Source organism: Anguilla anguilla, chromosome 9, assembly GCF_013347855.1.
Source record: "Anguilla anguilla isolate fAngAng1 chromosome 9, fAngAng1.pri, whole genome shotgun sequence".
NCBI lineage: Eukaryota > Metazoa > Chordata > Actinopteri > Anguilliformes > Anguillidae > Anguilla > Anguilla anguilla.
Genome location: NC_049209.1, coordinates 2308251 through 2323749, shown reverse-complemented (window position 1 = coordinate 2323749; position 15499 = coordinate 2308251). Strand labels below are relative to the sequence as shown.

The 15499-nt window shown below is 37.8% G+C and overlaps 1 protein-coding gene across 2 annotated transcripts; it reads right to left on the bottom strand.

The window, feature by feature from the left end:
- Positions 1–1446: 1446 nt before the first annotated feature.
- Positions 1447–14679, bottom strand: pitx1 (paired-like homeodomain 1). 2 transcript variants are annotated; one of them, XM_035432905.1, is made up of 5 exons: positions 14583–14679; positions 13203–13257; positions 6437–6586; positions 4634–4836; positions 1447–2774 (listed from the first exon to the last, which is right to left on the bottom strand). In XM_035432905.1, exons 2-5 carry the CDS (start codon positions 13246–13248, stop codon positions 2226–2228), a joined length of 948 nt encoding a protein of 315 aa, XP_035288796.1. In that variant the 5' UTR covers positions 13249–13257; positions 14583–14679; the 3' UTR covers positions 1447–2225. The 2 variants fall into 2 exon arrangements, with proteins under 2 accessions (XP_035288796.1, XP_035288798.1); XM_035432907.1 differs by lacking the exon at positions 6437–6586.
- Between the last annotated feature and the right edge of the window lie 820 nt (positions 14680–15499).

The following is a 15499-nucleotide window of genomic DNA, read 5'->3' as shown; positions in this document are numbered from 1 at the left end:
AAAGCTCAGCAAATATTAACGTCTTAGTCGAGCACTTATCTATGTTAAAATATGAAAAGAATGCTTATTTACATCTCGTACAATGGGTCTAGCTCCACGTAAGCGCTAAAAGCAACAAAGGAATATACTATGTGCCCACGTGTTCCCACACAGAAAATATCCAGTGTTAATTCAACTCCAGCAGAGTACATATGAGTCCAATAGAAACCATGTGTCCTCTGTAAGAGTTGATTTAAAACTAAACATTTTACTGTGCATGTCGTTTTAATACAAAACTAAAACAACAGAATATAAAAGACACTGTGTAGCTGTAATAAATCACAGAATTATATTAAAACTCGTCTGATTAAATTTTACCTCTTGACTCGTATCTAAGGGCCGTGTGAAATATGGGGTGAACAATCAAAACTAGTAGGCTCTCGCAAGGATTTGCGTTTGAAGGTCAATGTGTTTTCGTGTGGGCCTGCTTCCCGAATGACTGGTTTCATTTAGCATACGTAATAATAATAATAATAATAATAATAATGATAATAATAATAATAATAATAATAAAACACAAAAGGGGCTTCAGATGTCGTTAGATTGCCCCATCATTTTTTTCACCCTATTTCGAGAAAGGCACTGGTAATGGAACGTTTTGGAATTTGATTGACACGTCCGTTGTCCCAGTATAGGCGAGCTTTAATTTACGATTTGAAGCTTAATGCTTATTACGTGCCATACTCGCTGGCCTATCTTACATTTCCGTGACAACTAAATATACAACGGTCAGGAAAAAAAAAACAGACTAATCAAATTTGCTTAGATTTGTAGGCCTAAAACATTAAATTAGGTTAATTGCGGCCTGAAGTAATGAATAAATAATAGGAATGAAATGGGTAACATAACAATAAAATGTCCAAATTTTATTCTCAAAGGAAATTTGCTTTGAGACAGGGATTGTCGCTCACGGAAATGTTAACTTGGATTTTACCTGAGTTATCATGAGCGAGTCAGTTGGGCTATCACTGAATAAAACTAAGGGTAAATTAAATCATGAGAGGCTAATCACAATCGAAATCAAGAAGATGCTAAAATCGTTACTGCTCACCAAAAACCAAACACTAATGCACCATATACCGTCTAATAATTAATAATTGATTCATACAAGGCCTACTTGCGGGAAAAAATCAAAGGCAAATTTAGTCGGCTAATAAAAAATCTGAATAAATTAATTAACTCGTTACAAAACGAATTTCTAAGTTTGATTAGCCTAACAGGTCACTCTTTGGCGGTCATAATTGGACATGAATTAATCTACACTCCCGAAAGTATTATTTACTGGTACAGTTTATAATTACATTTCATAATTGTAAATTAATTATTAATAATTGCATATGAATTATTAGTGCAGTGCTGTGTCTTATCGCATGACTCATTTCCTTGAAAAAAAGGATGAGTGGAAACTTAACCTGCTGTAGTTTATTTAAACAAATGACCATAAACACATGCAGATATTTTCCAATCACCTTTCATATACAGTATAATTAACTTGCTTAGTTCGTTTCATTTAGATTAATATCATTTTAACAAAACAATTTGCACTCATAAAGCATGCGGTTTCTCTAATATAAGCAAACGAACAATCAAACAAACACGAACGAACGAACAAACAAACAACAAACAAAATACTCCAAAGTCCAGCGTAAAAAAATGACAGTTTGTTCTACTAATACAAGACGCTTGCTTTTGTGAACTTAGGGCTTACGGTAAAATCACACAGGAGCAGTATAAAGGTTTACATATAACTAGACCTATCAGAAATCTCTTTTGCCGCTGTCTTAAATCCCATTAAATTTTCGGTCAGTTTCATTAATTTCGCCCGAACCAACAACCAAAGTAACTTTCAAATAGTCTTCAAAGCAAACAAGCGAAAATGAGCGATTGTTCCTTTGTATGTTTCTTATGTACAAAGTTGCAGCGACTCAGAATGTCTTCACCGCGAAATCCAAAAAAACATGGATACTTAAATTGTTGTGCAAGTAATTACTGTGCATACGTAAACACAAACAACCCGCATAATCCATTTGAACATGATTGCAACTAATCCAGTTTTGTTTAGTTGTTTTTGTTTTGTTGTTGTTGTTGTTGTTGTTGTAGTAGCTTTTTATTCTTAATTTGTTTTTTTGCACCATTCGCAAGTCCATGTCCCAAAAAAAAAAAAAAAAAAATTATTGACTAGTTCGTCAACTGTTGTACTGACAGGCGTTTAAGCTCGAGCCAGGACTTTGCAACCCACTGTATCCGAACGTCGGGTGCTGCTTTGATTTCAGTCTGAGGGTCGCGAGGCTTGAGTTGCAAGTGTCCCTGTATACACTGTAAGGGCCGCCTGGAGGTCCGTAGGGACAGGTGGACGGGGACATAGCCGAATTGATTGAAGAGCTGCTTATACCGTTAAGGTTGCTGATGTTGTTCAAGCCGGCGGCGGGCATGCCCGGCACTGCGCTATGCCCCATGCTTGACGCCATGGTCATGGAGGAGATGGAGTTCGGGGCGGAGAACATGGACTGGGAGGTGAGCGGGCTCATTGAGTTGAAGAAAGTGAAGTTCTTGGTCGACAGCGGCGCCGGGGTCAGTCCCTTGTTGGTCCAGTTGTTGTAAGTGTAGGCCGGGTACATGTCGTCGTACGGCTGCATCAGACCGCTGAACTGGGGCAGGTAGCTGTTCTTGCACAAGTCCATTTGCTGATTGCGCTCGCGCTTCCTCCATTTGGCCCTGCGATTTTTAAACCACACCTATAAAACAAACAAGAAGCGAAAAAAATGAAGCATGCATAAGAAATCGGGTATTATTATTATTATTATTATTATTATTATTATTATTATCATCATCATCATCAGCGACCATTAGGATATGCGGCTTCAGTGAAATCACGAAGTGCTGCACGACATAATATAGCAAATATGCCGACGATTGAATACACAAGATATGAATGTACATAATGTAAAATTATTTTAAACTAAGATGGCTATTTAACCTTACACTACTGAAATGGTTCCACTTGAAAAAGTTATTCACCTGATTAAACAGGTTCTTAGAGCAATTATTATGCGCAATAGCCTCCATGGACAAGTGCTCTGGCTGTGTTAGGGTATGCACGGCCTATTAAGGTTCTGACGTTGCCACATTAAGGTTCCTATTGAGGCCTACACCTTAAGCAAAAAAACATAAGCCTACATTAAATTTAAAAAGACTGTAGTATCACCTGACTCATGTAGGTGTTTCTCTGCACTGAACGAATTAATGCCGCCATTTTGACTCGCTGAAAAAAAAACGATACCTTCCGAACGAGGTCCTGCATTTTATTGTGGGAAAACAAAGCTCACTAATGGAAAAAAATATAAAACCAATATATACCACAATACTGGAACAACAGACGTGGCAATATATTAATTGCCTGCGCATCTTTTGTTTCCAAAATGCTGTTTCGAATGTGTCAGAAGTCAAATATTGAAAATTATCGACAATTTGTTTTGCTCGATTAACAATGTCGATCACAAACGGTAGCGCTATTTGACACTTCTCTAAAACATAAGGGCTAATTCTTTAAGCTTTTTAAAGCTATTTATCAACCATAGGTCTATAAATCACTATCAGATCAGACAGAAGCGTTACATGACTGAACAACGTATTTGAACGATCTGTTTCTCAGAATGGCTGTTGGCTTTTGAAACAAAAATACAAACATGAACATGATATACTTAACTGTAAAATTTTAAAAGTTGGACGTAAGGAATCTGCTTCCAAAAAAATAAACACCATACAGCAACGCGTATTGTGACAACAAAATGCAGAAGTACATATTCTATTGCATTAAAATAAAATGATTGAATACCATCACCATTCTGCACTCAAAATAATGGAATTAAATTATTTGTAATATGTTGAGGATTACCAGAGAAAATACTATAACATATGTCCACAAATAATACGAGATAAACAGTAGCCTATAATAAACTAACTGATATTCCTTTATAGCCACTTTTAGTCATAGTAGGTAGACTGGGCACCAAAATTTAGCCAACGGTCTAGATTCTGCTCTGAGTGTCATTGTTGTACTCATAACTTAAGTGAAATCATTCTATTTCAAATAATCCCACTTCTCATCCTCCTATGCTGCCGGCTGTTGCTCTTCTTCCTTTAAAGTGAAGAATAAATGTGGTTTTCAGCACTCCGCAGATCCCAGAAGGGCTTTTTAAAAAAATCTAACGATAATTGGTAACAGAAATTTGGTGTCAGGAGACGAGTAAATTCAAAATGAACATATTTGAAAAAAAAACCAAACAAACCGAAAATAACCCAGAGCAGCTAGTGACAATATTTTTTTCTAATGCATGCTTTACCTCGGTTAGTTTGATGTTAGCTCCGTTGATAATTGTAAGATAAATACCATTTCTAGTTATGAAAATGTAATGTTCCTGAACTGTCTGGGCTACTAGATAGTGGAAACTTAATAGGCTACTTAAACAAGGCCGCGTCATCTAAGTTTGAAAGAAACCCTTCGACTGATTCTTTGTTGCTCATTTATGTCTATGGTATAGGGCCTAGTAGCCGACTTTGCGCTACAGTTCCGTGATTTTCCGCCCTTTCTTACCCTCACTCTGGCCTCCGTGAGGTTGGTCCACACAGCGATTTCCTCCCGCGTGCTCATGTCGGGATAGCGGTTGCGCTGGAACGTGGCCTCGAGCTCCTGCAGCTGCTGGCTGGTGAAGTGCGTGCGCTGTCGCCGCTGTTTTTTCTTTTTGGGGTCGTCGGCGTTTCCATCGTCACTTCGGTGTTCCGCACTCCTTTCCTTTTCTGGAGAACGACAGACGAATATATGCGTTTCTGCATTTACCGGATTTATAAAGAATTGTATTGTTCATGGAATCCGCCTCCACCGCAGGGTTGCATTCCATTTAACATGGAGACAGATATGATCTTTGGGAAATATGCAATTCCCATTTTCCACATGGACACATTTCCAAGATTTCATAATTAAATGCACCCACCACAATTTTCAGTTAATAAACATTTAAAGCACCAAAACGGGGTCTTTATCTTTCCGTCGTCGGTGCATAAGTAATATGTACACTGTGATAGCAATTGATTGTGTGGGAAATGTGTCGTTAGAAAAGAGATGCATCCAGTTACAAAGGCAATCTAGTTCGACGCAATTGCGTCACGAAATAAAAACCTAGTCGTCACGTGCTTTCGACTGGTTAAATATCAACAGATAGGCAAGCCTCGTGTCCAGCATTAATTCATCGTTGATTTACTGAAGCTCGACTTTTGTCAGATTTTGAACTTCCCACTAAAGCCTATGCATTGGCAGAGCATTTCCACAGTATTGTCAAACTCGTAGCCTACGTCAAAGGTATGTGGTCCACTCTCGATGACAGAAAAGGTGCACATTCATATCTTCTCCCTAATGAATTTTGGGTCTAAGAAACCTTAGAAAGCTAAATGTAAAAACACATCTAATGGCAACGTTGGACTACCATAATCAAAATATATAAATTATACTATGTTGTATGCTATAGAACGTATTTTATGAGTTTAATTATGATGGGTTTTTTTATATTAACACAATGCAACTCCAATTGTGTGTATTTGTAAATGTATCTTATAGCTTTAAGAGAGTTTCTAATCAAAATCCAAACTCTACGGGCTTACTTGCGTCTGAGTGGCACACAATTTCTGAGTTGTCAGAAATTCGAAACTTTTTGAATAAATCATAAAAATAAACGTTTTGCGCTGGAAATTTACAGCTGGTTTCATTTCAATGTCACAGACAGAAATTACCAACACTGTTAAGCAATGCGTAAATATTAACTCGGATTTAACGTGATACAAATTCGTGGTTTAAATTAAATGTGCAGAATTGTTATCAATATAAAATTAAAATAAACTCAAAAGGATAATATTTTATGGTCTGACAACACTGTATAACATGGGCTATATTTCCAGGACAGGGAGATAATCTGCATCGACCATGCATACACGAATTGTTACTCATGTATAAGTAATACGTTTATAAACTGTCATTTACAGTTTACGCCTCACCTGTGGAAAATTCAGCGTTAAGACCACAGCTTAAAGCACTAAACATAAAAAAGCTTGTAAGTAAAATAACAATATTCAGATAAAATATTTTTAAAATGGCACACATGAGATTGTCATTTTTGCTCAGATGTTTTAATAATGACTGTTCAAGCTTCTTGCGACAGCACAAGTGCACTATATTTTGAAGGCCTATCTTGGCGGCCGTTCTCTCTCGTTCTCTCTCTTGAAACTAACATTTGCACTTTAAAGCAAAAAATACAAAACACTGGAGCATATTATTGCCTAAAGATATAACAATCACATACATTAAAGCAACGGAGTTATTCCAGCATTTCTACCCTGCTTGTTGTACCTGCTATTTCGGTATCGGATGATTCGCTGCTTGAATTTTCTAATGTTTCTCGCGTGCTGCTCGAGGTTCTCGGCACGTGAAAGGTAGAAGCCATGTCGCGCGTCGGCTGGGGTCTCGCGGTCTCAGGGATTCTGTCCAAATTCATTCCACCTTGAAAAGAATGATGCCGCATTAAGAATGCAACCAAATCCTGCGACTGTGGACTGCAGTGTGTTTTGTTCAGATATTCCTTTGAGCAGAACAGTTGTGGGAAAAGGGTCGCCAAAGAAATCAGGTTGCAGGCTTTTGTGCTGTCAGATTTCCAAAGGATTCTCCTTAGAATGGCCTTCTTTCGCGCGGCGGTGATAACACGTACGCTTTCGGTTTCCCCCTGAAGGGAGTGCAGTCAGCATGATCGAATGGAAATGTCCGCGTTAGAGCCACGGCTAGATCCACCCATACTCTCCATTAAACCTCCCCGGTCTCCGAAGGAGTCCCACCCACAAAGTACGATCGGTCTAATCTATCTGCAGGCAAGAGTACTTTCAGGATTTGTCTCAGGGGAACACACGAGGCCACGCCGATTTAAGCCGCACTGGAAACTTCGGAAGAAAATGGGCCCTTTATTCGGGCATGTTTGAAATAGGCCCGCACGAAGTGCTCTGGGCAGCTGGGTGCGCTTGTATACACATGCACACAATGTATATGTCGGATGTGAAGTGAGCTGAATAAACACTAGCCATAAGTCGGCCATGTTAAGTTTCAGCACCAAAACAATCATGTAAAATACAGAAATGCATACCAACGTTTATATTATTAAAAGTAAGCTATGCGCGGACAAGAAGCGCCGTATCACTTAAATGTGTGGGTATACCTTTTCACGCTGTCATTTTAAATGAACGCGCATACTGCGCACTCTCGTACTTGTCAACAATCTCAGAACTCAGAATCATTCCTCGAATCTTAGAACGAATACAAAGTGTGCAACATATGTTTGTTTTCGCACGCACCTATTCGTGTGCAAGTATGTAGCCTACTACGTACGAGATTGTCAATTATAAACAACTTAATTTATTCACATTAACCTAGCTATTTTTGAATAAGGTGTTATCATGCCGTGTCATAATTATGAAAAAGAATTATGGGAACAAAAACTGCCATCTTCTAACAAATCAAATGTAAAATGTAAAAATAATGTTACGTTGGGAAAACCATGCGGGCCTATAACCCAATTTCGTTGGCTTTCTTTTAAGCCTATATTACAAAATGTGTTTTTATAGTTCATTGATCACTTTCTTGAGGAAAGCTTATTATGTGAGTGCATTTTAAAGTTTCCTTCTGATAGTAATTTGATATTCCGACAAAATAGGCCGAAAAAAGGGGTAGGGAGTTTAAACACGCAGGACACGCACATTACTGCACATCAGAAAGTTTTTTGTAACTGATGATGTGACCGTTCCTTAGAAGAAAATATCCGCGTCAAGGGGTTTATGTGGAAAAAAATAAAGCAGAATATTTATCAAGTTGACAATTATATATTATTGGCCCGCTAAGGAATTAATTGAGCAAGCTTATTTCATATTCAGGCGACAGTATTAAATCGTGTTTATACTATTTGTATTAATAGATAATCTACGTGATCACATCGCTGACCTCGAATTGATGCAATAGCATTCTAGTACGCGACTACTTTATATCTTATTAGCAGTATAAGTAAATAAAACCAAGCATTGGCTCAGATAATGAGCAAATTTTTTTCGTTGTGAAACATATGCTTGTTTCTTCAAAGAAAAGCTCCGTGACTAGGGATCGCTGTGTCATTTAAACAGAAAATTCTGTGGCATCCTGTAATAGCCTGGTTAAAATTTCGAATTCATATTTTATGTATCCTTTTAAATGTCAGATCTGCACTAGTGGTAGTAACAACAACAGCAACATTTGGTAATTTATTTATCTATTTATGTATTTATCGATCTATCTGAGGCACTTTAATATAAATCAACTGACCTAGTTTCAATATACACAGTAAACTGTCCAGTGTTTATTGAACCATAACTGAGTACATATGGGTCCAATAGAGACCATATGTACTCTGTAAAAGTTGGAGTAACACTGAAAATTTTACTGTGCAGAGGTTCATAATGCCGGTATTACCCGTTATTCTGCTCCAAATGAACTTCGCCAAAATACACAGCCTATTTTCTACCCCATTCTTTGCCACTTGGTTATTGACGTTGAAGGTAGTTTTCGAATTTATTTTGGTTTATAGTTATGTGTATGACCCCGTTTAAGCTGTGTGTGTTGCAGTTGATTCTTCGAGTGCACTAATGTTCTGAATAATGACTTCTGATTAATAAATGAAAATAAATAGGCCTACGGAAACAGTTATGAGACATTTCTAGCGTGTTTTTATTTTCTATTTAGAAATCGCATTGTAAAATGTCCAGTGTTAATTCAACTCTAACACAGTACATATGCATCCAACTAACTGTATGTAGGCAACTCCGTAAGAGCTGATTTAACACTGAACATTTTACTTTGCAGAGGTACCTACCAAAATGTGTGCCTTGCCTCTCATCATGATTCTTGCATTACAAATTATTAAAACTGGCAGCTGTCAGGAGATGGGCTGTTTGCGAAATGAGAGCCAATAAAACAGTGCGGATTTCATGTATTCATGTACATGTTTTGCTGCATTACGCTTTAACTCGTGTTAGGAGTTTGCCTCGAGTAGATTCCCACACCCGGTTCATTTGTAATGTAGCGTCGCCTGGTGGTTAAAAATGACTCCGCAGATACAAAATAAGTAACGTGATTAATGTAAATTCTTTTACAGAAGAAAGCGGAACCTCTTCCATATCGCCGTTTATATTAAACCCCTGTTACTAATGGACCAACCTATCCGTCCATTGAGTGTTAAAATAAATGCCGATCCAGATGGCTTGCGTTAATTGACGTTAAGTTATTTGTCATTGCATTTAATGTCGTTTGTCGATTTGGGGGAAAGGGGGAAAAAGATGGCATAATAAAAAATAATATTTTGTTAGGTAAACAACAAAAATCCATAAAATAATTTTAAGCAGTTCACGAAATTTTCCCAGGTTCTATGACGTGGTACTTTTCAAATGTTACAGTTATTTACAGAATAAATGTATATTTAGCCCTAAAAGCATTTACATTTTAATTTCACAACTCTTTCAATGAAGCAAATAAAACTTCTGGCTCGCAATTACAGATTACATAATGAAACAGTAGGGAATAATAGACGGTACCATAAAAAGACTAGTTTCAGCCACAATAGCGCTGATTATTATCATTGTTAAATCCCACGAGGGCTCTCAATTATAAACCAGGATCGGGTGTTACGCTCAGTAGGCTATTTTCTCATGGTTGGTTATAACAGTGAAGAATAAACGAACGAATTTCTGGCATCCACTGGACGCACGTCGGGCCTGACGCACGCGCTCGCCCTGCCTCCCTTCTGTCGAGTCGCGAGGCATGTCACAGGCGCCAGTCCTAAGAGGCATTTTGGGTCACTTATGATATTTAACTTTTGACACGGGACCTCGTCAAACCGGTAAGTCTCCCTTTACGCCTCATTCAGGCAGTGCAACGGTTGCGCAACCTCTCTCCAAAATCACAATTTTTTCCTTCATATGTTTCATGGCAATGTAATATAATATTATTCAAACAACAGCTATATTGTTCTTGTTCACAGCACACTTCACCAATAGGGCACGTCTAATTGGGGAGCGCGCGGTTTACTCGCGCGCAGTTGGTTCCAACCTTGGTTCCAACAGATGTCACTGCTCCTGGTCTAAAAATAGACATTACTTTACTTAATCATGTATTTGAATTGTGTATATTAAACAAAGATGTTCATTTGTTTTGGCTTGGTTTTGTTTGCACACTGCTAGAGAGTTGATTAAAATTACATTAACATTTTATTTTTACGGAGGACTAGTTGCTACGAGGACATGTCCGTGAGCCTATCATCTTTATATCGGTTTTAACTTAAAATATGATGCAGTTCTGCAGCTTAATGCTACAGCTTAAATAAGTTATACAAAAATCTTAAATTCAGTAAAAACATTTTTTGAAGTTTCAGTGGAAGTACTTCGATGAATACATTAGGCCTACTGGTTAAATGCTCACGCGAGCACAGCCACGTGCCATAAAATGATTTGAATTTCGTCATAGATTTCTCCACCGTGTGAGCAGGTGACCTTGGGAGTCTGAAACTCTTCACTTTGCGACGTTAAAGAGAAAGGGGCTGTAAACTGAATAACGTGAAGTTTCATTTATACCCTTAACTGAACGTTATGCTTTCTTTTTTCTTTTTGCAGTTTTTATATTACAGCCCACACTTTGCTAGGGCATTCTGACAACAGAAAATATTTCAGCTAATTTTTATATTTTTACTCTCTCTCTCTCTCTCTCTCTCTCTCTCTCTCTCTCTGTGCGTGTGCGTGTGTGTGTGTGTGTTGAATTTTTTTCAGGAAAGGTTACCTTCATTTTCTTAAGGCCATATTTCGAACGATAATTCGTCTGCACAAAACCGGAAAAACGTTTGTTGTAGACATGCAGACTATACGAGTGATCCAATATGCAATATACACATGCAGTGCAATATGCACATGCAGTGGAAGAAAATATTTCACCTGTCAAAAAGACGCCTTGGGCCTTTTCATGTAAAACATTTAATTACAACAACGCTTTATCTAGGCGAAACTCCAACGCGGTATTGCTTTAACAATTTAGTCACGGGTGGGAAACAAAAATGTAGCCTGTTTATTCAGAAAGAAGTAACTAATTCATATGAAGGAATGATGACTAAAAAAAAAATTAAAAAAAAACCAACAACCACATTTCTAATTTCGTTATCATGGTGACGGGCACTTGAGCAGCATTAATGCCTGATAAACAAACCTTAGCTGGTTGGATCTAGAACGCGGACATGTATTTAAAGGCCTTCTTTTGACGCCCTTTAAGTGGAAGTAAAGGTGTTGTTTTTCCAAGAACCCAGTGCGTGCTCGTGCGTAACAAGCGCCGCGTATGTTAAAAGATGCCCAAGTTCACGAGCCGGAATCATCACCTATGTGCTTGCCCTCGCGGAGACCAGGCTGTGCCACAACTGATTCAGAGACAGACAGGCTACCTAGCAGGTGGCAACGTTAACCTAGGAGATCTTCACCAGCTTGACTACGTCGTCTGACAGGTGTTTGCATTACAGCGACAAGGACTGAGAATGTGCAAGTCCACATTAATCGTGAACTGTATTGTACAAGTTCTTTCCTGGGTTTCTGTTCCTGCGGCAGAAAGCCGGGAAAGGTGTTTCGAGATTACGGTTAGCCTGCCACTTAACTGTCAAATAAGGGATGTAGACGTATGCATATGTCCAGGCTAGTGAAAATAATACGCTAGAAGTCATAATGTACTAACTACAAAGATCAATATAGCTTTGGCGCTGTTTAGGTACGTATACGCTCCCCATTTCCCTTTCAGGCGCATATTGTATACGCAGCTGAGATGCAGGTTGGGTATGGTTGACCCCGGGTGAGAATGGTTTATGCATCTATGATATATTCTTTTAAGAAAGACGGGTTGGAGTTAAACATGCATACGAAAAGCGTAACTGGAAATCTTGTGATTTGTTAACACGGTTCCATAAAGCATAACATTGTTCCATTTGATGCAAGGCTTTATTTTTGCTTCCATTATTCAACCTATAATGAACACAGCACACACAGGGGAAAAACTGTAAATAAGAGCACTTTATTCTACAAATATGGAATAATCTGACCACTATGGCGTTTTCCAAATGACCACAACTACTGCGCGACACGGTGCCAGGCAGGCTAGGTAAAACACAAACTTCACACCAAATCTTTTTTCCCATTCAAAAGAAAACAAGAATAAAAAAAACATATGCCTATTCAAAATAATGCATAAAACCGAATCTTTCCTTTGCAACGGACTCATTAATTAGACTATATGTCTCTATGCGTGTTTTACACCATACCATACATATAACTCACTATATATTGCAGTGGTTCCATAGGTACAGACACTGTATTTAGGTTACGTCTATAATATTCATAATTTGATGGTTCATCCTTATGGGTCCGTGCAGTAACATTACGCAGTTAGCACAATTTAGAAGCATTTTCAGATCCGACAGTTAGGCCAGGACATGACCAATTTACTTTCCCTGACACATTAACAGTAATAACCATAAAATCACAGCTGTACTATATATATATATATATATATATATATATATATATATATATATATATATATATATATATATATATATATATATATATATATATATAAAATATGTGTGTGTATAAACCAAATAAGTGCATGTTTAATAAACAGTTTCTATGGAATGAACAACAAGCATCGCCTATACTAAAACGAATTAAGTTTGGTTTCATTTGAAAGGGATTTGACAAAATGTGAACACACGTTATATAGGGAAGGCGCTGGCTGCCTTACTCTTCCCGACTGTGCGATCTTAAAGCGTAAATGCTGAATGGGATTCTTTAATATTTTACATTCTTTAATAAATTAACATAAGCCTTGATACCAGTCTTAACTATCAAACAGTTCATTCACAATGTAACAACTAAGTCCACGTTTACAGGTTTTTGCGCCAGGTTAAATCTAAAGAAAAATCCCTCATGACTGCCTTTTATGTAGGCCTAGTCGTATAAAGGTTTGACCGAGATCCTAGAGAACAATTGAAACACACAAAAAATAGAGAGGCATGCTATATTACCTGGATCCCCGCAAGAGATTACATTCTTAGACAAATTAAGTTCCATTCCAAAGGCCTGAAAAACAAAACAATTTCAACAAAAGTTAGCAAAACTGTAATTCCGTAATTGCAGAAATCCGGAGGATTAAGACAATAAACCTCACGATGATTCCAATTAGCCTAAAACAGGCACACTTCACAATTGCTGATTAAAAGCATTTTTTAAAGCATAATTTCAGAAAATTGCACAAGTTTTGTGATTAAAAACTGGCCTTAACTTTAACTGTGTTAGCTTTAGTTTTAAGACGGTTCGAATCAATCCCTCGGAGCAGGCCAAAAGTTTATCGTTATCGTAATATATTCGCATAACCTCTCTTATCTTCAGGAATCCCTTTGCTTGTTTTATGTCCACAATAAATCGTGACTGAAAGCCCGGCTCCTTGTTTCACACACACGCACATGCACACACACACACACACACACACGAGATGCGTTCATTTGTCCATTCGGCCTCTGCCACTTGACTTTTGACATAAAAAACATGCTTTAGTGGCACCCAAAGAGACGAAGATGAAGTATATTGCTATTTGCACCACTGTTAGAGATGTAATCTCTCTCCCTGTTCATACAATTAGGCAGAAAGCCCACTTTTTTTGCAATTCTCCTTAGGGTTATACGTTTCTGTATTCCATTAGATCCCAGGTGTATTTTTGTGTCTATTATCTCCTATCGGTGCCGGCTAAATGAATGTTAGAAACATTAACTCGATAAACAGAGAAGAATTTAACAACATGGTTTCAAAGAAAATAGCCAATAATAATATATAAATTTAAAGTGGCTACCATATTCACACACTGTATTTAATATTGGTACGCAAGAAAATACTGTTGTTACATGACAATCGAACAGAGTAATTATTTAATGCAAGACAACCAATACCTTTCCTCTTTCCCTCCTACTCTCGACCTCCTACAAGCACGCGTATCAAGTTCACTTTAATGTAAATACAGATGCATTTAACTTACCCAAACAAACCAAAGATGAACGCTTGCGTAGAAGTATCAGTACTAGTAGCGCTAAGAACAAAAAACGTGCGTCGCAAGGAGTGTCCATTGTCAACTTGTATAAAAGCTATCATACGAAGGCTACGACGCTGCCGTTACCGTGTTTAACCTATTGGGTGAGAAAAAACTATAATTTCCTCGCAAGTCCTCCCTTGATTCCTGTCGAAATTTCCTCCTACAAATATACCTCAACACGCGATTTAGCCGCACACCGATAAAACACATATCTTCTTACCAAGTACACATTTCTATATAGGCTCGCCAGTCTTCCCTACATGTGAAGTATATACGTGCTATGAATGTTTTCATCCGCGGCTTTTGGCGAAAAGACACTCACCAGTTCGCTTCCAGCACAGACAAAGGATTTTAGAATATTATGTTTTCCCCATGCAGGTGTAAAATAGATCCACTGTGCAGGTATTTTGGGTCGGTATATGCCGTGTCGAACTAAGAACAGTGATGAATTCTCTGAGTCGCTTGGGGTTTTCTTCAGCTGCTTTCTCTCGCGCTCTAGTGACGTCACTTTGGCACGGTCCCAGTTGCCGTTCGGATATTGCACGAGAACATATTATAGGTGGATGTTTAGAACTGTTGGCCCTCTTCAAGGTTAGATAAAAACGAAACAAACAATTTGGAATGTTTGCCATTTCATTGTATTCTTTACTTTATTAATACGCATTGAATCGCGTATAAGACTGAATATATTTATATAATATCAGTCACACATGCATTTTTATAGTTTTTTGGCTATGTTTGTATAAAAAAGCAGAAGTAATGAACACGGCAAGATGGCCTATACAATGAAATAAGAGCTAATAACTATATGAGCAGATGTTTTAATCCATGGTCAGACTTGAAAATAATACAGTTCTCGCGATTATTTTTTTTCCGGTTGAGACCCTTCCATTATTCGTACAGTTCACAAATTGCTGTCATTTTCATGAATAGGCTACACTATCACAGTGAAAACTGCGGCTGCATTTGCGCCAAGCAATGCAATTAGCAAATTATACAGAGATGCCCTAATTATTTCACGCTGTGTAGAGTATGGATGGTATATTATAATATTTATAAGCTCATGGTCCAAAACATTAGTAGGTGAAGAATCAATGATCACGTTGGACGGATATTCCTGAAAAGAGATAAGTCTACCTAGTCAACACAAGATCAAAAAATAATCACAAAAAGCAAACGATCTTCGGTTAGATAGTCAAAAACATCTTTGAAATAAATAATAAATCTCAACAGGAAAAT

Excerpts from the sequence above, each read along its gene's own strand:
- pitx1 (XM_035432905.1), bottom strand. The coding sequence starts at position 13,248 with ATGGAACTTAATTTGTCTAAGAATGTAATCTCTTGCGGGGATCCAG. Across the intron at positions 6,587-13,202 it reads AATCTCTTGCGGGGATCCAG|GTGGAATGAATTTGGACAGA; the intron begins GTAATATAGCAT and ends ATTCTTTTCAAG. Across the intron at positions 4,837-6,436 it reads ATCCGATACCGAAATAGCAG|AAAAGGAAAGGAGTGCGGAA; the intron begins GTACAACAAGCA and ends GTCGTTCTCCAG.